Raw genomic sequence first — 26970 nt, forward strand, 5'->3', positions numbered from 1 at the left:
AATTATAGTGGGAGAGGGTGGGCCTGGGACGGGTGCCAAAAATAAATGGTTTACAGGAGTGTGGGGTAACAGATGGACACGGATTAGAAATGTATGGTTTGTGCCTCAGGTTTTTCATCAGTAGTCAGTAGAAATGATAGGTCCGTTGCTGCCATAGAATCCAAGAATCAGAAGTGTCTAAATGGCCTGGTTCTGTGTGGAGCTTCTCTGTGTTGGCTGAGGGAAGGAGCTGAAAGGACCTGTGGGTCATGGCCCTTAACCCTCCTCACCACTCCCATAGGGATAGCCAGTCTAACTCCAGGCAACCAGTGCGTGTGACTTTGCTCAGAACATCCTTACTGTACCAGAGGAGCTGCGTCCAGAAATGACGTCTAAAATTGCACATTTATGAATTGCAAAAGGATGGCCCTCCAGAATCATACCTAGCTAATCATACCTAATTCAGAACCATTGGTGGAATAAAGTTACAAGGGGTCGGGTGGAGTTGGGGGAGCATTTACGCTCACGCCTTGTTTCTCCCCTGCCCTTTGGTGTTTGGCTGAAATTAAATCAAGCAGCAGTGTGAGGTACGCTGTGTTGTCAGTTGTATACTAGCTTGCTCGTCTTAAAATGTGGAACTCACAGCCAGCCCCAGGCTAGCATCTCTTCCGGAGGACATACGTGCTTCGTCTGGGCGTTATCTCATTACCTTTACGTCACTGTTGTCTTCAAACCTAATTATGTTGTGAGCTGGTGAAATCAAGCAGGAGCGACCTTAATCAGAGCTGCTCAGCCCGCCGTGCTCCCCACCTGAAGCCCAGAATTCACACAGGCCCTTGGTGACCCCCCCTTGGCCGTAGTCCCTGTCTCCCTGCCGACTTGTCCATTCAAGGTGGCACACTTGTACTTTGGCCTCCTTCTGAAGTTTCACTTGTAAACAGATGATAGCAGAGAGGTGGTCAGAAAGTCCATTTGTCTTTACTGGTTTTATATAACTACATCTCAGAGCTGGCAAAGGCCTCCACCAGGTGACAGCCTCTCCCTGCCCACTGCAGGGGCTGATGCAGGCCTCCTTTTGTAAAGGAGAAAAGCTACACACTTTGCCCAGACCACACTAGTAAGTGGTGGATGCAGCACTTCATACTTCTCTGCTTCCAGCCACTACCCGACCTTTCTTTTTGAGGCTACCTTTGTGGTCAGACTTCCTGACTCCTAGTCTCCTCCCAAGATGTTCATTGTCATTCAGTCTTTAGGCGCCAGCCAGAGAAGCACTAGACGGTCAAGAGCCCTCTGAGGTCTGGGCCAAGCCTTTCCATACCTGACTAACAGGGGAAAAGTAATCCTCCTTTGCATACATGAAAGGATGTATGCAAAGTGCCTCACCACGTTTGGCCTAAGTGCTCATGAACTGTGGTGAGATGACCTGTGTTTCATTCATCTGTATTCCTTAGCCTTCTGATCCCCTTTAGAGGAACCACTTCCCAGTCATGTCATCACACTGTTACTGTCATCTCTGCACGAGCATTAGTTCTTATATAAAAATGCTCACTTAAGTTCAGGGATCAAGGAGAACTGAACGCTAAGCAGAGCACTTAGAAAGTATGCCACGAGGAAAATGCACTTCAGGAACATGGGTGTTTTTTTTTTTCCTTTGGTCAGGAGCTGAACCGTTTACGAAAGGCCGCCCTGGCCTTTGGTTTCCTAGACCTGCTCAAAGGGGTGGCTGACATGCTGGAAAGGGAGTGCACCCTGCTGCCCGACACAGCCCATCCCGACGCCGCATTCCAGCTGACCCACGCCGCCCAGCAGCTCAAGCTGGCCAGTACCGGCACCTCCGAGTACGCCGGGTATGACCACAACATCACACCTTTGCAGACAGACTTCTCCGGGAGCAGCACTGAGAGAATGTGAGGCTGACTTTGGGAGCCTTTCTTCTTTTTTCAAATGAAAACAACTTAGGGTAAAAACTTTTCCAGTCTGTTCACCTCTGCAGTAGCTACGCTAAGACCTTCCTGAAGCTGCCTCAGAAACACACTTGCAGACTCAGGTTGGTCTGAGAAGGGGTCTGCGGGGGTGGGTGGCTGCTCAGGCTTTGACTTCAGCTTTCTGGAGCTTGGTCTTTAAGCTTAAAAGACAACCATTGCTCCCACAATGGGCACATCTCCTGAGAAGCTTGAAGGACTGACGAGCACCTCCCCACCTTCCTCAGGAAAACCTAACCGCCTGGTTTCTCTGCCTTCCTCAAAGACCTCTTCACTCTTCTCCCAACCATTTCCAAGCTTCTCTGCTTGGGATGAGCAACCCAGGCTGTCTGGGACTTGTCAGGTACAAGCCCAACGTCACTAAGTTTCAGAATTTCTGTAGAACTTGGGCAAAAACTTGGTGGTAACCCTTAGGTGCTTTTGGTGTATCTGGAGATACAAACTTTTAAACAGCAACCATAAATGTATAAAGTGATTCACCTATCTTCAAAACTTTTTTTTATGAAAATAAAATACTTGATTTTCTATAAAATGGTTTCACTGGGAAACTAGTGGTTCTTTGCCTTTTGATTTATCCTGTAACCTAAATGTAATTTCAGCTTCCTAAGTGGCATAGAATCATAAATCTTGAGGGTTCCCTGGGTTTCATATTCACCTCCTTGTTTCTGACACTGGTCAGGCCTCACTGCCTAATGAGCCAGGTTCCATCCAGGTAGAGCCTGACCGATCACTGTAGTTGGTTATGATTCCAGTTCAATAGCTGGCTTCATGACCTTGGGCAAGTCATCTAACTTAATTTACATCATCAGTGCTTTTCAAATTGCTCTGTAAACCTCAGAAGGTATTACTCCCTGAGGTTTGAACCCAAGCAACCATGCTTTAACATGCCGAGTAGGCATACCTGGGAGATACTGCATGTTCACTTCCAAGACCACCACAATAAAGCAAATATGGCAATAAAGCTGGTCGCACGAATTTCTTAGTTTCCCAGCACATAAAAAGCTATGTTTATACTATACTGTATCTATTAAGTGTACAGTGGCGTGATGTCTAAAAACAGTGCCTACCTTGATTAACAAATTGTTTACTGCTAAAAAATGCTAACCATCATCTGGCAACGCAAAGTTGCCACAAATTTTCAATTTGTAAAAAATGCAGTATTTGTGAAATGCAGTAAAACAAGGTATGCCTATATAGTATTTTGTCTAAACAAAGGAATTTATTGCTAACAATTTGAAAACCATAGACTAAATGATCTTTAAACACAAGTTACTAGGATTTTGATTGTAAATGTTTAATAGAAATACACATCTTTTGCTTTCTCAGACAGCAATAAAGGGGTTTATAACAATCACTAAGAATACAAGATTCTGCCACACAGATACAGCATCATCTGCTGTAAAGCTGATCTGCCCAGTTACACATACAAAGTCAGCTGAAAGAACATCAGAAATTAATAAACACAAACAAATGTTGACAGAAGTTGCAGACATGCACAATAACCTGCAGTGCAGTGAACTTGTAAAAAAAAAAAAAACAACCAACCAGCCTATACTAATCAGATGTTTTTAGGTCAAACCTGGGCTCAGAGTAACAGCATAACCCACTGAGTGCCCCTTTCCCCCAGGAACGATGGGAATGGCAGAACAGAAAGAGCTTAAATTCTTACATACAGACATTACTTCTAACACTTATTTACGTGGTTTACTTGGAAAGTATTAGGGGAAACTGACATTTCTGACAATGGTCAAATCATAATGTCTAGCTTTTTTTCAGTTCCTCTGTTGGTGGGTTTCCTGCCAAGAATCTTTTTAAAGGCCCAGCTGGTGGTTCTCCAGCCAAAGTTCCCACTGTTGGCACTGTCCTACTGCAGACAGGCAGAACAGCAGAATAAAAGCAGGTGTTTCTGAGGCCTATTCAAAAACAACAATCCCACCAACTCACTCTGCCAGGTACACAAGCAAATGAACTCAGTCAGTGCAGGGGAAGGGAGACAGTTTTCTTTATGTTTTGTGCACAGCCCACGACAGTGTTGTAGGGCTTTGGTCTGGCTTTACTCTGGTGTTTCCAGTCTGCCACAGGCTGCACGGCCAGCAGCTGTCTTACTGCTAGTTTGACCCTTCTGATCCCTGTAATGCCATTTGGCTTTGGAACTCTTATAATCTCATTGTTTTCAAACTCTTTCATCTTTCTTTACTATTGAAAATAGTTCTGATTTAGCTAGGAATGAAGTAAGTGATCATGGTGTTCCGGGGTTCTGACTGGTTTCTCTCAAATCACTCTGTGCCTCTCTGTGCCCACGCAGGTAAGATGTTGTTAGAGAGGCCAAAAGATTCAGAGGTAACATGTGTCCTCCAGCCCCACTCAGACTCAGAAATGTTTTATCAATGACTGAGTCAAACTTGATTTTCAAAAAAATCAATGCCACCCCACTTAACAAGTAGCCCCTTGGGTACAGAAAAAGTAAGTCCTGCCCGAGTCACCTTCACAGCCACCTATACAGCAACATAGTCTTGCTGGTTTTTTTCCACAAGCAGTAGCTGGGAAGAACAAATTCCAGCTTTAAGAATGGCCAGCAGCTGGTAGGGTCAGGGCACTGAAGGAGTGTCTCTGGCCTGTGTGAAACAGACTGACTGGACGTGGAGTGGGGAGGGGAGGGCTGTCTTCTGCTGTCACTAACAGAATACACAAGAATGAACCTGTCATCAGGTATCAGGAGTCCATGTCATGCAAGTACTACACTAAGATTATATGGTAAATTCAGGAATGTTACTGTGGGAAAGGGAAGGCAGCCTCACTGAGAATTTAATCATTTAACTTTAAAAAACCTTTTACATCAGTACAAGAAGGTAAAACTGTAAGAATTATAGATTAGGCTCAAACTGGCAAGAAGTCATCTAAATCTCTTTTTAATGGATCTTTTTCTTTTTTTGTCCAAAGTGCCGCCTGCGCTGTTTATAGAGATGACGGATATTTACGTATAACCCTGCAAAAGAAGAGAGGCCAATTAGAAATAAGAATCTGTGTTCTTGTTCATAAGCAGAAGCTCTTGGGGCAGGGCTGAAAGATGTCTGTTTTTCATATCCCAGCCCTGGCTTACTGAGTTGCTCAGAAGTACAACTCAGAACAAACTATATTAACAATGCTTCTAGGGACAACTCAATTTTTTCCCAGTGGATTTTAAATTTTAATTTTTAATTTTCCCTCATATTTTATTACAAAAAATTTCAAACATACAAAAGATTAAATCATTATACAGTGAACACCACCTAGATTTAAATTTTAACTTTTTTATTATATTTATTTCATGATATTACCCATTCCTTTCTCATTTTTTGTGTATTTCAATGTAAACTGCAGACATTAGTATACTCCACTCCTAAAAATTCCATTAGAGTTTGATATTCTTTTTTTTCTTTAAGGTACAATTTATATAAAATGAAATACACAAATCTGAAATGGAGACAAGACAATTTTTAATTCAAGGCTATGCAATAACATGTATTAAGCAACAGCTTAAAAGGTATGAGACACTTTCCTAGAAAGCACAATTCAGTGAACTAGAAAACAGGATTTCAGAGACAGAAAAAAATTTCAATCCTATGTGATTGCTGAGTAGTTCTGTGGCTTAGCCTCACGCTAGTTTCCTCATCATACAATACAATTAAAAATACTTATTTTACATTTATTGTGAGAGAACGTGTCTTTAGAAAAACACAAATGGGACTGTTGTTATGCTGCTTCTAAATTATGCCGACTTACAGTTTATTTCATTCTGAAGAATAAGAACAACTACATATTCACTGCAGGCAAACTAAATATGGGTACAGAACCTTGTAAATTAGAACGTGCAACAGCGTAACACAAGAAAAAGCCGCTAAGGTTAGTGCACATTAAAGTGTGTCTACTCTTCTAGCTTTTAAATTTTTTGTGTGTTTGGTTTTTTAGGTGATAATTAAGTTTATTTATTTACTTTTTAATTATTTATTTTTATTTTTTTGGTGGAGGTACTGGGGATTGAACTCAGGACCTTGTGCATGCTAAGCATGTGCTCTACCCCTGGGCTATACCCTACCCGCTTCTAGCTTTTTTAGTAAAATATGTTAAGGGTCTTTCCAATACTTATTCCTTTTTAACACTTTCAGTAGGTTCACCTCATGGAGCCTAATTACAGTAATACTAGATTTATCAAGTAATAGCTCTTTTAATGAATATATTTTCCAAATTGAAGCTTAATCCCTTCAAGCACCAAACATTTTAACATTTTTGGTTAGAAATATTTCTGGCATGGGTTATATACCCTTTCTGAAATAGCCGACCCCCAGAGGGGCTCCTAAAGGGTGGAGGTCTCTTCTCCCCAAATGACCAAGAACACTGGGCTTTCCAACTTCTTGAGTTTACTCTTTGTAGTCTCCCTCTCACTGTCTGGGGTAGCCAGCCTCCAAGCTGGTCCCCAGTGATCCCTACCTCCCGGTATGTCATGCACTTGTGTAATCCCCTGCCACATCGTACGAGGTTGATCTGTGTAACCAACAGCAGAATCCAGCAAAAGTGACAGTCTGTCACTTCTGAGATTAGGTTATAAAAAGCAGTGTGGACATGCTAGAAGTGCTAATTATCACTACAATGGAAATCATATTACAGTTTATAAGTGTATCAAATCAACATATTATATACCTTAAATTTATACAGTGTTATATGTCAAATATAGTTCAATAATAAATAAAAATTTTTAAGCTCCCCCCAACCCCCTGCAAAAAAAAAGGTAGTGTGGCTTCTACCTTTCTCTCAGATCACTTGCTTTGGGGAGAAGCCTTGTCATCAGTAGCCACATGGAGAAGTACTATGGCAGGAAACTGAAGCCTCCTGTCCACAGCCACATGACTGAGCTTGCAGTAGATACTCCAGCCTCAGCCAAGCCCACAGAAAGTGTAGCCCCAGCTGACCTGACAGCCTGATTGAAACCTCATGAGGGCCCCTGAGTCAGGGCCACTAGCTAGGCTGCTTCCTGGCCCTCAGAATACATGTGAGATAATAAATGTTTGTTGTCTTAAGCTGTTAAGTTTTGGGGTAATTCGTTACACAGCAATAGATAACTAATATACTATCTGCTGTCACAACCTTCTGTTCCTAGGAGACCAGACAGCCATAATTAAGACCACCTCAGGACTTTTGTGACATAAAGCAGGGAGAAATCCATATAATTACATTAAAGTATGCTAGAACTTTATATAAAGTGAACAGTTCTCATAGTTAGGAAGGCTTTTAAATCTCTCTATTTGCAGTAATTTAGATTTACTTCTTTTTCCCATCTTTTAGTTCTTAGTTTTTTTGAATTAAGGCAAGAATTTATGATTTTATATAAAGGTAAATTAATAAATAAGCAAGGCTGTACATGAGGAGTAAGGGGCTTTCCTACTGTTAGGTAGAAAGCTTTCTGACATCTCTTGGCTACTGGAGGCCACTACTGCCTTCTTCCTTCCTTTTGCTGCCACCTGTATGACCACCTCTGTAAACTCTAGATAAGGACTGTGCTACTGAAGTTAGTAAAATGAACTTTTCATTCAGTTTTAAAAGAGCGTCTTACATTGTTTTAAACATGAAATATCTTATGATAAATTCAATGACCAAGAGCATTTCAAGAAGATAACCACTAGAGATGGAAGGAAGAAACACTTCCACACAGAGCATATTCTCCTAATGGATCTGTTTTGCAAAGTAATTGTTTTCTAACTTACTACTACTCTCTTGGAAATAAAAATTCTAGTAAGGACTTTAAAAACTTTGAATCACTTAACTCTACCCTCCATGAAGTAACAGGGAAAAGGATTAGCGAGCCAACACTTACCTAAAAATAATATTATGAGATAAATCTGAAGAAAAAAGGAAAATCTAACTTTGATTTTCACTGGATATGGCAATGTGAAGCTGAATCTTCCTGTTTCATTAAATACTGGAATGGACTGGATCACTGAGACAGCTGAAAGGAGAAACAAGAACTTTTCAGAAGCAAATCAAATACATTCACATCTACTGACAAAATCTTCTATCCCCTCAAAATTTCAGTTTTGGGTTTGTTGAAAATGCTTCCTCCTCCCTTTGCACAAATGGCTCATGCCTCTTCTTTTTTCCCCTAGCTTTCCTAAGAGATAAGCCTCCAAGCTGACAACGGACAGAAAAATGAAGAACAGTCATTTGACAGCACTGGGCTTCAGCTTCCTATTCTATAAAATGGAGAGAAAAATCCCTACTTGACCCACTCACTAGGTGTTTGTTAGAATAAAATGAAATCATCAATATGACCTTGCTTTAGGAAATTAAAAATTCCATATAAATAGGAAGCATGCAATGCATGACCAGCCAGCTTCTAAACCTTAGCAATATGAGCCACTTCCTTGGAACAGTCTGGTTACCAGGAGTATTATGGAAGAGAGCCACTAGAAGGAAATTCTTTCAAAGTCCAACACCCTTATGTCAGACTAAGGCTAGCGGAGGAAGGAAGAAAGGTCTGGCCTGTCAGCTTAGCTGTCCCTTAGAGCTAAATTTTAAAACCTCGAATTCCTGAAAGTACCTTCTGCCAAACATCCCAGAGGATATGCGGGAATCCACACCGTGTAACGAAGCCATGTGAGCACCTTCCAATTCATGTCAATGCAGGAAAGCATGTAGAAGGGGTACCTATTGAAATAAGGAATTCACACATTAAAAGCCAGTGAGTGCAACCCTAGGACATCATTCGAGAAGAATAGTTGGCCTCACAGTTAGCCACACACGGCTTCTTCAGACCAGAATTCTAATCCAGCATTATAAGCTCCCAACACGCTCCTCCTCCAGTCTTCAAAGGGTAGGGATTCTCCATAATGGGAGACTAAGTTTAGGTCTCAAAGGGAGCCTCTTTGAAAATTTTCAGTAATGGAGCAGATGCTCAGAAGCCTTTTGGCTTTATTCCTAGTTCTGATCTATGTTCCAAAAAAGGTAAAGATGACAATTACTTTGACAGACACTCTCTCCCTGCATAAATGAACATGACCAAAATTAAAGTATACAAAAGACCTCTAATCTATAATCAGGCATAATCTATTTAAAAAGAGGTGACATTAAAAAAGAAATCTGTTTCTTCCCAAACAGTAGAAGTTAATATTAAATACCCGTAATCTCGTTTGCCTTTCTGTTAAATAGATTAGAGAGTGTACTGGGGGTCACGGTTACAGACTACAGTCTAGGGCTGCTAACACCTGTTCTCTGTCTCAAAATACCACCAAACCTGGAGCTGAGGAGTCAGTTTGCAAAACCAATGCTCCACTTGACTGAAAAGGGAAGAAGTACGTAACATGTATGGTCTGGTAGAGAAGAACACACCTACTTTAATTGGATTTTTTTAAAGATATTTCTTCTATTGACACCTGAGAATAGAAGAAGCAGGTAAGAGGTCAATTCAAACTTCAGCAATCTTCTAGTAAAAGATTCATTTCTATCATCCCTTCTAGAAGGCTGGTCTTCACTAGTTCCATCCAACCTGGTTGCTCCTTCGACCTCATGTGTCTTCAGCCCTTTCAAGAATTTCTCCATGTGAATGAGTCCTCCCTTACCAACTAGACAGCAAGATCCTGAAGGGTAAGATGGACCTTTCATTTCTCTGGATCTTTCCCTCTGCTCCCCAGTGCCCAGGCTGGTATTATGATCCACTGATTGCTTTAAAAAAACAAAAAACAAAAAACAAAAAACAAAAAACCTCGGCCTCACCTTTGCAGAGCACATAGAGGCAGGCAGAACTCTCCACACATGGAAACTTAATCTCAAAACAAATGAGGCTCTGGGAAAGACAGCAGCTTCCTCAAGGAGAGAGCTGCTCCAGAGTGGGAGAGGCCCTCAGACACCACCCTGGCATTTCTACCCACCTGAAAATTTCAACTGTGCTCCATATATAGAACACAAAGAAAACCACAGCTTTGTTCTGCATTTCTTCCACGGTGCCAAAGATGATAAACAAAATGAAATTTCTTCCAAGAAGCTATGAAAAGGACCCAAAAGAGAGAAAGAAGGTTAAAAATATATTTTTTAAAAAACCCACATAAATGTGTTATCTGAAATCTAAATTCAAGGTAAACAGAAAAAGACTGAGAACAACTTGGCACAAGTTAAATTGCCCATACCAGTCTTTCTGGATAGATGTGTGTGTGTAAAAATATATCATCATGAATAGTATATTTTTAAAAATACACACACGCATTCAAACACAGTTTAAAGAACACTGGCAGACGAACACTTGCGTCTGCATAACCCAAGTGAAGAAACAGAACATTACCAGCGTGGCACCACCCGCTTCCCCCGTAAGTAACCACTACCTCGTGTTAACCGTCCCACTGCTTGTCTATACAGGCTTACTGCCTATGTATGTACTCCTCAAACAGTAGGTTTCATTTTGCCTGTTTTTAAACTTTCTGAAATACGCTACCTGTATTATTCTGCGACCAATGCTATATTCCCGAGATTCATCCCTGTTGACGCACATGGCATTGCCCAGCTCCAGAAGGCCTCACTTACCTTGTATTCTACACGAGTGGCACTCGCTGGAGCCATGCAGCGTGATGACACTGAACCTGTCCCATCTATCTTGTCCTAGAAATTCTAAGCTGATGCTTACTTGTACTAGTCTTTGATATACAAAAAATATTATTCCGTATTAGTGGGTCACTCATTACCCCCTTTTATTTTTTTTAAACTAAACAAAACAGCCTCTTTCCAAGGACAGAAACCCTAGAAATAACAAGGCTATTGTATTAACACCCTTCACCATGCAGCTGATACTATCAGAATGCCAGAGCTAGTATGCCAGTAAAGGGCAAACTATAAAAAGAATTTCTAGAAGAGACTAACCAACAATCACTTGGTTCCCCCTGAGTCTGGGTGGGTGGTATTTAATAACGTGTAATTGCATGGCTAGGAAACAGGGCAAGGAGGCTGGAAGATTCTGATGCCCCATGCCTGAAAGCAATCTTCCAAATATCAGGAAACAACACAGATGTGAGGAAACTCCCCCCATGAGTCAGAAGAGTCACCAAAGTGAAAAGAATTCCTAGGTATTACACTACCTCCATCAACCCAGGGTGGGAGAAGGCCAAGCACGTCCCTATCTCTGAAGACTGAGGGTAGGATTTTCCACTCCTGCCTGAGAATCAAGCTTCCTTGGTTTTAAGGCACTTTTTATAACTTTGTGATTCCATGAAGATATTATAAACAGTGAAATAGACCTGAAATGGCAAAAGTCTGTCTACTAAATAAACATTAAAATCTTTCGTTCTCCACCCTTGAGCTCAACTGTACGATACCTGGATAAGAGAAGGCATCACTGGCGACTGAGTGACTCCAATTGCTGCATTGATAGTTTCCACAGCTGACAGCATCTGGCAGAAATACATCATGTCAGCCATGGTGTGGAATGTGTCATAGAAGGACTCTGTGGGACAAATACACATTAAGGGTAAATCCACTGGCAAACTCCAAGAGAATTACTTCGCAAATTAGCTAACTCCTTACATGAAAGGAATTTTAGGAAAAGTATAATAAATATCCAGTCAAATTCAAGTTCACTATCCAACTAAGCTGGAGGAGAGCAGACCTCCGTGAGCCTGAATAATAAATTCTACAGGTTACCAGAGAGTTAACACATAAACCCTGTACGCCCTTCTCAATTTTAAAAGGCCAGAAATAAAGCATACCTAGACTTTACTCAGTTATTACATGCTAAAAAATCTATGTATCTGGCACTTAAATAATAATTCTTTTCAGATCCATTATCTCATCAATAAACTAAAACTGTATCACATATATTGAATGCAATCGAGCCTTTTAACATCTCAAAAATTGTACAATTATACATAAATGCAGAGGTACAAAAGTATTGAAATAAAATTAATTTTCAAAAATCTTAACTGTATTTATACATTTAATCCTAATCATTCTTTTTCTGAGAAACTATCCTAAGCAAAAAGTCTAAAATGCAAGAAGAAAAAAATTTTAGGAACAAGATAGAAATACTATGTGTTTCTAAGTGCACTGAAGTAGAAATGGTCTAAGCCTAAGAGTACAGAAAATTTGAATAAACTAGGGTATATTTAGCTCATGGAATATTATATAACAATTTAAAATGACAGTTACTACTTATATGAGGTCAACAAACGTGGTTTCAATTTGGAGTGGTCCATCATTTAATATCCTTTACTTTTCACACTGATGCTCACTTGAGGTCCTGCATTCCTACATTCCTCTCTGCAGTGTTTCTCAATCAGGGAACCACTGACATCTTGGGCTGTACAAGTCTTTGTCCTGCACATTATAGAAGGTTTAGGATTCCTGCTTCCCTGCCTATTAAATACAAGTAGTGCCCTGGAGAACTGCCAGAGTTAGGCAAGCTACCAACCAACAAGGATGACACCGCAGATGCCTCAAAAGAGTATGGTTTAAATATCAAGTGAGTAAAAGAGGCCCCTGCAAAGACTGAAGAAACCTTCTAATATTTTCACAAAAATGATCTGCTTTGCAATCCTGCTGTGAAGTCAAATGTGAAAAAGAATGGTATATAGTGTTACTGTATAATTTTGCCAGAAAAATTTCACCAGTAAGTTCAAAATTTGATGAATTCTTTTCTTTGAAGCATGCAAAAATACAATCAAATTTTGCTATATATAAGACAAAAAAATTATTCATAATTTTAAATGTCCCCTGTCAAGACAAAATTCCAATCAAATCTTTTTGTCAACGTTTACAGTGAAATTCTGATATCTTTTTTTTTTTAACTTTTTTTTTTATTGAGTAATAGTCATTTTACAATGTTGTGTCAAATTCCAGTGTAGAGCACAATTTTTCAGTTATACATGAACATACATATATTCATTGTCACAATTTTTTTTCGCTGTGAGCTACCACAAGATCCTGTATATATTTCCCTGTGCTATACAGTATAATCTTGTTTATCTATTCTACATTGTAAAATCCCAGTCTGTCCCTTCCCAACCCCCCACCCCCTTGGCAACCACAAGTTTGTATTCTATGTCTATGAGTCTATTTCTGTTTTGTATTTATGTTCTTTCTTTTTATTTTTTTTTTAGATTCCACGTATGAGAGATCTCATATGGTATTTTTCCTTCTCTTTCTGGACTACTCCACCTAGAATGACATTCTCCAGGAACATTCACATTGCTGCAAATGGCGTCATGTTGGTTTTTGTGGCTGAATAGTATTCCACTGTATAAATACACCACCTTTTCTTTATCCAGTCATCTGTTGATGGACATTTAAGCTGTTTCCATGTCTTGGCTATTGTAAATAGTGCTGCTATGAACATTGGGGTGCAGGTGTCTTTTTGAAGTAGGGTTCCTTCTGGATATATGCCCAGGAGTGGGATTCCTGGGTCATACGGTAAGTCTATTCCTAGTATTTTGAGGAATCTCCATACCGTTTTCCACAGTGGCTTTCCTTGCTTCCCTCTCTCACTCTTAATGATTTAGATGTCTTCTTTTACAATTTTGTGTTTATTCTATTTGTAATTCATGGCAGTTATCTCCTTTCCAGTTATGAGTTTCTCATTTTTATAGCATCCTGCTTCTTTTCTATTCAGAATAGACCTGTCAGTATTTCTTTTAGCATGGGTTTAGTGTTGCTAAACTCTTTTAGTTTTTGCTTGTCTGTGAAGTTCTTTATCTCTCCTTCTGTTCTAAAGGATAGCCTTGCTGGATAGAGTATCCTAGGCTGCATCTTTTTTTCATTCAGGACTTTGAATATATCTTGCCATTCCCTTCTGGCCTGTAGTGTTTGTGTAGAGAAATCAGCTGAGAGCCTTATGGGGGTTCCCTTGTAACTCACTCTTTGTTTTTCTCTTGCTGCTTTAGGATCATTTCTTTATCCTTGACTCTGGCCATCTTGATTAGGATATATCTTGGTGTGGGTCTGTTTGGGTTCTTCCTGTTTGGGACCCTCTGAGCCTCCTGTACTTGGATATCTGATTCCTTCTTTAGGTTTGGGAAGTTTTCAGTCATGATTTCTTCAAATGCCTTTTCAATACCCTTTGTTCTTTCTTCCCCTTCTGGAACCCCTATTATGCATAGATTGGCACACTTTATATTAGCCCATAGGTCCCTTATATTGTTTTCATTGTTTTTTATTTGTTTTTCTCTCAGCTGTTCTGATTGGGTGCTTTCTGTTGTCTTGTCTTCTAGGTTACTTATATGTTCCTCTACATTATCTAGCCTGCTTTGTACAGACTTTAGGTCAGCTCTCATCTCAGCAAATGAGTTTACTAATTCTACTTGGTTCTTCTTTATAGCTTCTATTTCATTTTTGACATGTTTTATATCTCTAAACACTATTTTTTTTAGTTCCTTCAGTACTTTGATCACTTCTTTTTTTGAAATCTTGATATAGTAGGCCATCAACGTCTATTTCCTTGATCGTGCTTTCAGGGGATTTCTCTTGATTTTTTAATTGGGAGTGGTTCCTCTGATTCTTCATATTACCCATATCGCTCTGGCACCAGTGGGTGGGCGGGTTACTACCCCTCCCGATGTTGCAGTCAGATGCTGTGCTCAGGAGAGGCAGGAGGGCGGATCGTGCCCACTCCTAGCACTGTGGTCAGGTGCTGCGTTCCTGCCAGGAAGGCGGGTGGCCGCCCGCCCTCTCCCAGCACTGGTCGCTCCGCTGCTCTGTGCAACTGCCCGCTCTGCCTCAGGTCGGTGCTCCGTAGGCCAGCTCGGGGAAGACTGCGGAACGGCCCTGGCCCCGCTCCATGCCAAATCTCAGCTCACTGTTTGTCTTGGTGGTGCAAGTTCTCTGGGGTGCCAGGGCAGAAAGATCCTATCTGCCTCAGGCTGTAAACAAGCCTCAGTCCTGCCTAGGAGGTTGCGGAGCCCCCAGGTGAGGATTCAGGTCTCGGCCCCGCCCCTGCCCAGGTGCTGCGCAGAGGAGGCTGTGCCCCATCTCTCTTCTCGTGAGAAGGTCCAGTAATGGCGTCATGGGTCTGAGGAGACCTAGGCTACAGCGCCCCTCCCCCCAGGGCACACAAGCTGTGTTGCTTTGCATTTTTCCGCTATTTATGAGGGACAGAGGTTGTTCTGCTCCGTATCCCCTCCCAGCCATGGCGCGCAGCACCCTGCAGTCCCCCGGGGCTGCCTCAGTGCAGCCGCCCCAGTCCTCCGCCCGGCTCTGGCAGCCTGGCCCGGCCCCCAGCTGCCAGCTCGCGTCTTGGGCTGGGTGTCACAGGGACCCTCTGGGCCTGTTTAACGTAGTTCTGTTGGTTAAGGGGTGCTCGGGGCAGATCTGGGCCTCCGAGGCTCCCCCTCCATCCCGTTGGCCTCTCCATTGGAGGGGGGAGACCCAGCGAACGAGCACTAGTCCTTCTTTGCCACTGCCTCCCCGTGGAACCAGTCCCTCACTGTTTTGCTTTCTCGTCTTTCTTTTTTCCTTTTATCCTACCAGACGTTTAGCATCTTTGTCTTTCGAAGAGGGTGATGTTCTGTTGGAGTTCCGCAGGTGCTCTGGTTGGCTCAGTGGGTCCGTACATGTGAGTTTTGGTGTATTTGTGGGAGAGAGTGAGCTACCAGCGTCCTTCTACTCCACCACCTTGCTTCTCCCCCTGGTATCCTTTTTAAGGGGATTCAGTTTTTAATTTCTTGGACAAATTATCTTTGAAAAATTAGGTCCTCCATTATTATGAACTAGAAAATTTATGACTTAAGATCTGGCACATGGTAAATAAACATTAGAGCTTGTTGCTTTGGCTGAGTTTACGGGAAATTCATCCTTGTTTCAATTCAAGAATAGAAATCTGATCTCTAAAATGATAGTTACAAAGGATTAATAGCATCAACATACTTATAATATTGTTCTAAAAACAAGAGGCAAAACTGCACATAGTATGATTATAGCTTTTAACTGCAGGAGAAAAAAAGACTAAAAGGAAATGTATGGAAATATTAATAGTGATGGGCAATGGCTTCTTCATCTCCCTTTCCATCCCCCCGACACCTCCTCCCTGGTTTTCCCCTATTTACCAAACTTTGTTAAATCAGTCCTTTTAATTTTATGCTACGGAAAAACTTTATGTAAGTACTAAAAGGCACTCATATGTTAATGGATATAGAGTCAAATAGTAGTAGCATAAATAGTATGCTCTTTCTGGGCAGTATATGTCAGAATCCTTAAAAACAGTATGCCCTTTAATCTTATAATTCCACTTTAGGAACTGTTCCTAAATTATGTGGGTTTGGAAATATACACAACAAGGTGCCAAGAATCTGTTGCTCTGACAGACGGGATTACGGTAGAGCTTTTTTGTTTTGTTTCATTTATGTCGTTAGGTAATTAACACATTTTTATAATTAGAAAAAAAGTTTAATTTATTTAATAAATAAGTATTCCTTAATAGAGATAGACAAACTCAAGCAAGAGTTTCTATATAAAACCAAGAGTTTACTATTTCCTTAGCATGACACATTAAGTACAGACATGTTTACATGGAGAAACAAGTACATTTGTGGAATTTGCTATTCACCAACATCCTTTAAGGAAAAAGAGAAAACTGCAGAGGGCAAGCCCCAGATCTTTACTACAACCTTTGAGGTCTGATAAGGGAAGAATTAAAACAGAAGCTCCATTCCAGTAGGTGGTTAGGAAGGGCTCAGAGCGAAAACAAGAAATTACAAATTCAGGCAGCTCACTTTAAACACAAGACTCAGGTAACTGAGCAGCTTTTGGACAGGATCATCTAACGCCAGCAGACTTGCACAGGAACATTCAAAATCAATCCAGTTATGTTAGGTTAAATAAATTATTTATGTATTTGAATGTCCCTATTCATTCCATGGGACTTGTGATAAATCCATAGTAGTAAGAGCTACAGATCTGAAATAACTCTGAGATTTCATTTGTTTCTTTAAATAACTCATCTATAGACCTCTGGTTACACATAAGATACTAGGCATTTGAGGAGTTTTTCATTAGCCTGCTGCTGTGTTTTGGAGAATTCCGAGGTGTTAAGAAAGCAGAAAAACAATGTGCACTTCTTTCAAATGATTCTAGACTTAACTACAAACTTCAGGTGGGAAAATTTAAAACTGAAGAATAAAATGGTCTACAGGATTTTTTTCTCCTTTTAAATAGTTTATATTTTCCATTATACTTATATTTTTCTTCATATTTACTTTATAAAATAAAGAAAAAAACCTTAAATTATCCATTCAAACCATTTGAAAATGGTACCTTTCCTTCTAATCATTTCGCATTTATTGGCTCAATTTTTTTCTCCTTTTTGTACTGTGTGATCAAACTCTAGAACAAATTTATACATTCCTTTTTTAGCCTATTATAAGTATTTTTCTATATTATTACAAACTGTTTAAATATTTTATATTTGCTTCACAACATTCCACTGAGTGAAGAATCTAAAGCAATCCTTCACTGATGGACATTTAGGCAGTTTCTAATTTGCCACTGATGTAAAGAATGCCATAATGTATGTCGTTTTGAAAAAGCTTTTCTTGCAGTTTCAATTATTTCTTTAGAATGTATTTCCCGAAGTGAAACCACCAAGTTCAAGGATATGAAGAGTTAAGGTTCTTGATGCTCCTTGCAAAATGATTTTCCAAAAGAGCTGTACTTATGTACCCTCCCAGAAACCACTGTTGTTCTTATTTTAACATATGTTGCCTTGAATTAGGTATCTTCTATAACTTTGCAAAACTGATAGATAAAAAATAGTATTTTGTTTCTCGTTTCCTTCATTACTGAGTTAAACATTTTGCTGTATGGTGAAGTAGTTTTATTTCCTCTTATGAACTGCCTGTGCATGACTTCTGTTTATTTACCTACTGGGTGGAGTTTTCACATTTTAAAATCAATTTGTACAAGTTCTTTATATGTAAAAGAAAAGCCAACACTTGCTGATATTTGCTGCAGTTTTCTACCAACCCTCCATCCCCATGCTGCTCAAATCAATATGCTTTTAATCTTTTTTTTTTTTTGAAGTATAGTCAGTTTACAACGTTGTGTCAATTTCTGGTGTACAGCATAATAGTTCAGTCATATATATACACAAATATATTCGTTTTCATATTCTTTTTCATTATAGGTTACTATAAGATATGGAATATAGTGCCCTGTGCTATATACAGTATGAATGTGTTGTTTATTTTATATATAGTAGTTAATATCTGCAAATCTCAAATTCCTAATTTATCCCTTCCTACACCCTCCCCACCCTGATAACCATAAGTTTGTTTTCAATGTCCGTGAGTCTGTTTCTGTTTTGTAAATAAGTTCACTTGTCTTTTTTTTTTTTTTAGATTCCACATATAAGTGATACCATACGGTATTTTTCTTTCTCTTTCTGGCTTACTTCACTTAGAATGACAATCTGCAGGCCCATTCATTGCTGCAAATGGCATTATTTTATTCTTTCTTTATGGATGAGTAGTATTCCATTGTACAAATTTATCACAACTTGTTTATCCAGTCATCTGTCGATAGACATTTAAGTTGTTTCCATGTCTTGGCTACCGTAAATAGTGCTGCTATGAACACTGGGGTGCATGTATCTTTTTGAATTAAAGTTCCCTCTGGATATATGCCCAGGAGTGGGACTGCTGGATCACACTGTAAGTTTATTTTTAGTTTTTTGAGAAATCTCCATACTGTTTTCTATAATGGCTGCACCAAACTGCATTCCCACCAACAGTGCAGGAGGCTTCCCTTGACTGTTGTCTTTGCCTCCCTCATGCACCCACACCTAACCAATTTTCCTTGAAAACATTATTAGAGTTCCTATCCAATAAAAAATGATTAGATAATATTTCCCTTTCCATTGATTTATGACTCTTTTTTATCATATATATATATATATCATATACGTATCTTTCATATCAGGTAAAGTCCTCTCCCCTACTGTTTCTTCTCCAATTTTTATTATCTATTTATTGTTCACAATAAAATTTCAGAATACTTTAGATCGTATTCTCAAAAACATTCCATTGTCATTTACCTTGGCCAGAATTCTGGTAAAATGTAAATTAATTTATTCTTTATGTGACAGTCTTTTCATTCAGTTTTTAAAAAATTTTTATTTATCTAAATTGAGGTACTGGGGATCGAACCCAGAACCTCATGCATGCCAGGAACACATTCTATCACTGAGCTATACCCTCCCCTCATTCAGTTTTAAAATAGTCCATTTGAGAATCTATGTAGGCTTCAAAGGGGTGAGATCCCTTTAGGGCTTGTATAATTTTGACACTGGGAGAATCCCATCAATTTACTTAGTTATAAATGAACTATCAAGCAGTAAATAAGAAAGGGACTCTAGCCCAAGATGTGCCTCTGGCTAGCTGGGTGGATGTGGACCATTTCTTTGACCATATCTAAGCCTCTTTCCTCACCTGTTAAATGGACGGAGTATCCAGTCTGCCTATTTCTCAAGGCCATGGGAAGTAAGAGATGTGAAAGCACGATGAAAGGCATGAAGTGCTACACAAATATGGGGGATTATTGTTAATACCAAAGGCAGAGTGTTACTTTTGGTGAACAGTGGATTAAACTACTGAAAAAACTGGCTTTGAAATTCTGTACTTGCCTTTTCCCAGGATAAAGAATCGCACAGTCATATTGACAAATATCCAGGAGAATCCCAAAAACTGCACAAAATTATACATGAACAAGTATCCTTTCTTCAAGCTTGTAAGAGCTGAAAAGTAAAGCAAGGCAGGAAGCTGTCAAAAGCAGTAGTCACAGTGGGAGAGGGATGTGGGGGGCATCCTTGGATGACTTCATCCCTCTTTCCTACTTGAGTGCCCTAAGCTCCCCCACAAGTATCTGGCCCAGGCCTGCACCAACCTGCGTTCCTGGTCCTATAGAGAAACAGATATGGAAGCATTTGAGGAACATTACAGTCCAAGGTATGTTTTCAACAGTCTTTCCCCTCACAGCCTTGAAGGGTAAGTATACAGACATAACAAATCCAAGAAGGAAAAAGGAAAATTACTTCTGGCAAAGAATGACTGACTAGCTTAGGAGGCATTAAAGGGAAATAAAGCTAAACCCAGCTCTTGCTCTTGTCATCTTGATATAATCTACAGTTTCTTCTTTTCTAGAATTATATAAGGTCATGCAGGTCCAACTAGTTCAAAGAGAGAGAAACAATGATGAAAAACATTCTGATATTTGATCATATATCCATTCAACCAAGTATTAACTGAACACCTACAATGTGCAAGAAACTATGAGTAGCACTACTGAGATTCAAGACGGTAAAGACTTGACGCTGCCTTCAAAGAGTTCACAATCCAAAAACTGTATTAAAAGACTAAGAGTGACAGAAAACGTCTTTTGAAAATTTCAAGGTGAGAAAAGGACGTTTGACTGGAGCCACATGAATCAGACAAGGCTGCATGGATGAGGTGTCTCATCGGGGCTTTGAAAGGTGGGTAGAATGAGAACACAAACAAAGGAGGAAAATTACAAACCGAGAGAGGCAGGAAGGAGAATAAGGGACATTAATTTTGCCTACAGCCTAAGGGCTGGTGAAGACACAGCCAATTATGGAATTAAGGAAGTGTAAGGAGTTACAGTTGAGTCAAAGCAATAGGACAAAGGAAAGGATAATTCTTGAGAAGAGCCACGGAGTTTGGATGTTGCTGCTACGTATTTATTCCTACCTACATATTTTTGTAGCCACCTATCTGTGCTGCTCCATAGATACTCTGCATAGACAACTGGTTAATACTCAAATAATCAGGCTTTCTGTGGTCAATCAAAAGCAGCCTTATCCTAAGGGGCCAAAAAAGTCAGACTTCTGGTAACATTTAACTAATTAAAATTTTTTTCTTTAAAACACCCAAAATGTATTACACTTCCCCATCATAAAGAACTTTTTTCATCAAGAAACTTTATGAATTTAGATAAAACAGTTAAAATATTTTTCTAACATCCTTAAAAAAATCCATCCATATATATGAATTTTTTACATATTTCAGAAGTTAATCCCTCTAAAACACACACAAAAATTAATTTTTTTAGTATAAAATTGTTATTTATTTAATTTATTTTTTGGTAGGGGAGGTAATCAGGTTCATTCGTTCATTTGTTTTATTTTATTTAATGGAGATATTGGGGGTTGAACCCAGGACCTCATCCATGCTAGGCACGTGCTCTATCACTGAGCTGTACCCTCTCCCCCCAAAATTAATTTAAATCTCAAGGTGGCCTCTTTACGTTATTCTTCACCTCCACTAAGCCTCTCCCTTCCTCTGCTTTTCTGAAGCAGAAAATTCCTCTAAATTAGTGGTTATTCAATTGTTTTAAAGCAATAAAACCTATTTTTCAAAAAAAACCCAATACATAAAACACAAAAGCCAAGCTGCTCTGATTGAAGTGGACCTGCTTGCTTGGCCTGTCCTTCCAAAGCATCTCTGGGAACCCCTGAGGTAGCATGGAACATGCTTTGTAAACCACAGCTCTAAAATGTTCCCTGGCACGCCAATCAAGTGCCACCACAACTTGAAACGTTCAGTGTAGGACATAGGAGGAATCCTTCCTTCACTCTGCTTTTCAGCATGGTCCTCCTACCAGAACGGGAGCTCTCTGAGCACAGGTGCTATGATGGATTCACTGGCTCCACATCTCAAGGGCCTGGTGCAGTGCTTCTACATAGCACGGATTTAACAGACAGCTGCTGAATTTAATCTATGACACCCCGAAGATAAAACACTTACAGAGCTTTTTGCTTGGACAGATAGAAAGAGAGCTGGATTTTTAAAAGTTTAATGAACAGCAGGACTATACAGAATACTCTCCATTTTTAAGGTTGACAACCAAAGCCCTTAAGATCTCAGCTGGGACAAAAACACCAGGCTGGAAGAAGTATCGTCATGGACTTATGCTGTCACTTCCACGTCTAGGCAGGACTTGCGACCACCCATCACTAGGTCAGTCCAGGAGACCGAGGCTCTTCCAATCTGCTACATCACCCTTGCTATACTTATATGATGTTAGGCCCTCGCCAGAAGGGGAACATTTAAAAGTAAGGCTTGTGATGTGGGTGTGTACAGCTTAAGCACTGGACATTAAGCATTTCTCATAAATTCACCTACATAATATGAGCGCTACTGCCGTTTCACACTCATCCATTCCCCCAACTCTGTCACAGTTAACTGGTAACTGCCGCAACGGCAGGGGCAACTTACTTTCAGGGGAGCCTTGGCTTTCAAGTCTGAGTTTATTTAGGCGTTCTTCTTCCTAGAATTTGGACAGAAGTTTTTCAAGAACAAGTTAGAATTCCCAGATGCTTGCAGGAGTCCACATGTTGGATAAGTGATCTGACTCCCTAAAAGCCACCTCCTTCTCCAATTGTGTTCTCGCTTCACTGGGGAAAACGTCCTAGCTCATGGCACCAAAAAGCCTGACTCCTCCTTCCTGGGCAGCACTAGCATGTGGAATGCCCATCTAGTGCTCACAGAATTAAACCAATCAGCTGGCTTCCCAAACTACAAAGTGGTCAGTCTTAAAATCTTAGAGCTGGAAAAGACATCCAGAAAATCTGTCATGGTCATAGAAACAAAATAGAAATTTCAGGCAGGAAATAAACTGCTGTTTCACTTTTTAAGATTTCTACAGCATAATTTTCCAGAAGCTAAAATCATGTCTCCAACATCAATGTGAACTTATATTAGGCTGATATAGATGGATACATAAGGAAATATTTATGGATACATGTATATGTATGCGCTAGTATACACATACGTATTTTCTTGTTCCATCAGCTGAGAGGGCCTAGAAGCAATGGCACACCAGTAACAATAAGCAGACCTAGCACCCAGATCTTGGTTTCCACTACCATTCTCCAGTAAGAAAAACAGAGCAGGGAATATAGGAGATAAACCTGAAACGGCTGATAGTGCCAGAAACTAAGGCCATGCTTTAAAAAAAAACGCCCCACGATGTTGGAGCTGTGTCAAAGGGACACGTGAGCCAACTGCAAGAGCTTCCAGCGGCCAAAGAGGGAACAATCTGTGCAAGAAAGTAAATAACATGTATTGGATTATAATCCAAATCATAAAACAAATATTCATGAGTACACAGTGATACAAATAAATGATTGAATAAATAAATGAGAGAGAACAGAAAAATCTCCCCTGCGGAAGAACTCCAAATAAAGTATGCAAATATTCCACCCTAAGGACAGGCAGTGTAACTCCTGACTCCTTAAGCGTGGACTGCATTGTGATTTCCTCCCAAAGAGTACAGTAAAGAAAGGAGAGGAGAAACATTGCAGTAAAGAAACCTAACACTGGAGAAACCTGCCCCAAAATACCTCAGCCAGATGCTCAAAATTAGTATCAACAGCAGTAAGTCATGTCGATAGTACATACCCTTGATATGACATGCTAAGAAAGACACTTTATCTCTGTGGGATTCCTGCCAAAAGCCCAACACCAGAGTCTAATCATGAGAAAAACATCAAACAAATCCCAGCTGAGGGCCAGTCTACAAAATACATGACCTTCTATAAAACCATGTCTCCAGGTCTTTCAGTGAATTTATAACTTTGTCCTTATTCTTTCAGATCCTAACAGGATACGAGGTGGCCTGAATAACCTGGGATCCTCATGACTTCTGTCTAGATCCTCGGGTCCTTACTGACCTTGGCTCTGAGCTCCATTTCCGCATCAGATTCGTCCAGCCAACGATCAAAGTCAGGGGCCAAAAACAGTGGGCGCTTCTCCTGCTTGGTGAGTCTCTCCCACCACTGACTCACCTTCTTCTGCACCGTAATGTTTACCTGTCTCTGGGTCAGTTTGTACACCGGCTAGGAGAGAAAGTGAGAATGTGAGAATGCCCTCTCCCATCGCCCACTTCTTCCCCGGAAACCACACAATCCAGTGTGGCTGCACAGAGAAGCTGCACAGTGTGCTTTCCCGCTTCCTTCTCTGTTGCTACAAGTCCTCAGGTAAAGAAAACATTTAGACCAAGGGTTGATGTGAGGAAGAACCGGTGAGAACTGAACGGTCCTTCTCTCTTCATTCCCCAGTGAATGACACAGGAGAAAAGCAGGGTAAGAAAGGCAGACGGTTCTGGTTATCCTAGCGGAAACTAGCGTGAACGTCCTGCCAGATCCACCTCAAGCAAGGCACCACATCCATTCACCCTCTCAAATGCACCATTACCTTCCAAATCTTCCTCCCATGAAGATGACTCAATTCAAATGGTCAACAATCTCTGGATTGTTTCAGAAAGGCCTGCATCAAGGCCAAAACTGTACTAGATCAGTTACAACTTTTTCACAAGCATTCGTTCACTACTGAGTCTTCTCAACTAACCTCAAATTCTCCGGGGGTGTTCTAGCTCATTATTCATCTTATGGCCTCTCCCTTTGCCCCCAAAGCAAGCCTAACACAGGTTCTCTGCTGACTATTACGAATCTCGGAGCAGGAAAGGATCATAGCGATCACTTAACCCAATCCTTCATGTAATACATGGGGAAACTGAAGCTCGAAATGAGGAAACCTATTCACGCTGCTAATAAATGGCAGAGCCCAGATTCGAGAGTCAGCTCAGATTCTCTGACATTCCTCTTCTTCTGCAGCTGGGCTCTGTTCCAGACAAAAGAAGCACATTCTACTTTGGTTTATCTTCTTCTTTCCCACAACCCTTGCTTCTCATTTCACAAAACTACTAGTATTTATTTCTCAAAATGGTAAGGGAAGTGAGGAAGAAAAGAACATACCTCTGGCTTCACAAGGTCTAAGAACTCCAGGTGAAATTCATAAACATTGTCTCCTTTGGCACCGTGCCCCTGAGCTATAAAGGAAGAAATGTAGGTTACAGTCAACCTGAGCAGAGCAAGGCTGCCCAAACATTAACCTGGGGCAGTTCTTTCAGAAGTATGCAAATAGTAACAGGTCCTACCAAAATGAGTGGGGACTTGTGAGCAGAGCTATTCAAAAGCTCAGTAAGTTAAATCCTGGACAAAAGTTTATCTCCTTCTGTTCTTCTGGTAATCAGTTCCAGAGTATTTACTTAATCTTCCAATGTGGCCTCAATGATGCCCAGTACAAATAATAGGCAGGAAAAAGAACACAGAAAGCAAAGCCAAAGGTATCCCATAGATAAAAATTTAACTTTCACATTTACTTTGGCTCTGAATCCAGTGCAAAGAGTAATCAAGCGAGGGTATTATCTTGACTGCCATTAGGGAAAGCTGCAGGGTACATGGAAATGCTGGACCGTCTCAAAGAAAGCTCTGAATTTAACACCTTCCAACCACGGATAGAAAATGGAGAAGTTGACACATGTGGGTGGAACAAATGGAACAAAAAAGAGAAAATTTTCTCAGCTCATTCCTAAGAGAGGACAAATGGAATTTGGAGGAAAGTCCTCGGTTGACCATCACACCATCCCTGTGCCTTGACACGGCTCCTTTCCCCACAGCAAGCAGGTGCTGTGCCTCAGAGCCAGTGAATGAGGGACGTCCCTGCCCCCTAACTCTCCCCCTTGGTTCCCTCCTGGGATTATCTTTCCTTATCTGGCCATACATGGTATGATTTGCCTAACATGTGCTACAAGTGATTACTGTGCTCTAAGATCATAAATTCTTTAAGGTAGGACAGTCTATAAGCTCCATGTGGCAAGATACATCATTTTAACTTCTTTCAAATATTTAACTCCCCCCAAAATCTAAGCTGCTACCTCTACTGCTTTCACCTTGAAAAGTAAATACAAAAGCCAGGCTGTGCCTTCAGGCAAGTATATTAAGGTAGACAGAGTCTCACATGAGGCAGAAATTCTTCAATCTCCCATAACCCCAGTCACTTACTAATGACATTCAAAGGAACTGGAACAGAGAGAACAGGGAGAACCCCACCCCAGTGGGTAACAATGAATCCAGACCTACCCTCTCAGGCACAACAGAAAATCTGCTGATGAACTAGGGAGGAAGGAGATGGGGGACACATCCACAGAATCAAAGACTGTCAGAGCTGGAAAGGCTTTAGACAGCACCTAGACTGCAGTGTTCACTAAACTGGTCTCTAAGAATAATATCAGGGAGCCACAGAGCCTAATGAAGAACATTTCTATTTTTTATTTTCATTATAGTATTTTTTAAAAGTGTATTCTGGATCATCCAGATGGCTACATTATAATCAAGTACTACCACACAAGTTCAGTGGCTGTGTTTGCGTCTGCATCCACAGCTGCAATGGAGCCAAACATCACTTGAGGTGACCATATTTAATTCTTAACTTGTTTCTTAATCTAAGGTCTATGGCCCTGGAGGATCCTGTGGACACATGTTCAGGTGTCCATGGATCCTCAAGTTTGAGAAACACAGACTATAACCCAATACCCTCATTTGATGGGTCCAGAGAAGTCAGTAAGTTGTCCAAGGTAGTAGCAGAATTAGAGCTAGAAGACCAATCTCCTGATTTCTAGCCCAGGATCCTTTTCCCTATATTTACTGCCTCTCCAAGGGGAAAGCAGGATGTTAAACAAATTCTTAACTTTTCTAATCACAGAGCTCAAAACAATCTAGTTTACTCCAAGAGTATTAGAGAGGGGAGCTTCAACAGAAAGTGAATAAAAGAAACAGATAAAAATAAACAGCAACCCCCATCATGCCTCTTTAACTGTGTAGAAGGCTGGGAATATTTGCTCAGATACTGACCTTTGAAATGCAGCACATTTTCAGTGATGCTGATGGCAGGATTCTGTGGAAAGAGACCAAGGATGCGAGAAGGGTATTTTAATGAGGAGAAAAATAAAATTAAAACCAGGGGCTTACTTCCCTCCATCCCCCCTTGGGGACTCAACCTACGACGCTGTGCCTCCCCCAGAGGATATATTTGGTTGTGTGTTCACGTCTCTGTAAGGCTTCTCAATGTCTATCTGCATCCGAGATTGCAGGCTCAGATGAAGGACCCTACAAGAAGGACCCTAAACTGCTCTGCTGTGCAGAAAATCAGATACTGAA

General features: G+C 40.5%; 2 protein-coding genes across 5 annotated transcripts in view; one reads left to right on the plus strand and one right to left on the minus strand.

Moving 5' to 3' along the window:
• Positions 1 to 3513, plus strand: part of INTS14 (integrator complex subunit 14) — a 28305-nt gene extending 24792 nt beyond the window's left edge. For all 3 annotated transcript variants that reach the window (XM_010955402.3, XM_010955412.3, XM_045516857.2), the window contains exon 12: positions 1639 to 3513. In XM_010955402.3, the coding sequence (XP_010953704.1) occupies positions 1639 to 1890 (252 nt within the window). In that variant the 3' untranslated portion in view covers positions 1891 to 3513. The remainder of the gene's footprint in view (positions 1 to 1638) is intronic.
• The window catches only part of HACD3 (3-hydroxyacyl-CoA dehydratase 3), a 36807-nt gene continuing 13071 nt past the window's right edge, over positions 3235 to 26970 (minus strand). Inside the window, exons 2-11 of one of the 2 annotated variants that reach the window (XM_010955390.3) lie at positions 26665 to 26707; positions 24727 to 24800; positions 23644 to 23808; positions 22187 to 22238; positions 19579 to 19689; positions 11291 to 11418; positions 9860 to 9972; positions 8533 to 8639; positions 7810 to 7941; positions 3235 to 4947 (exon numbers count right to left, since the gene is read on the minus strand). In XM_010955390.3, coding sequence (XP_010953692.1) covers positions 4871 to 4947; positions 7810 to 7941; positions 8533 to 8639; positions 9860 to 9972; positions 11291 to 11418; positions 19579 to 19689; positions 22187 to 22238; positions 23644 to 23808; positions 24727 to 24800; positions 26665 to 26707 — 1002 coding nt within the window. In that variant the 3' untranslated portion in view covers positions 3235 to 4870. The remainder of the gene's footprint in view (positions 4948 to 7809; positions 7942 to 8532; positions 8640 to 9859; positions 9973 to 11290; positions 11419 to 19578; positions 19690 to 22186; positions 22239 to 23643; positions 23809 to 24726; positions 24801 to 26664; positions 26708 to 26970) is intronic. The other variant, XM_045516864.2, reaches the window with a different exon arrangement.

The sequence above is a fragment of the Camelus bactrianus genome, chromosome 6 (genome assembly GCF_048773025.1).
Source record: "Camelus bactrianus isolate YW-2024 breed Bactrian camel chromosome 6, ASM4877302v1, whole genome shotgun sequence".
Taxonomy (NCBI): Eukaryota; Metazoa; Chordata; class Mammalia; order Artiodactyla; family Camelidae; genus Camelus; species Camelus bactrianus.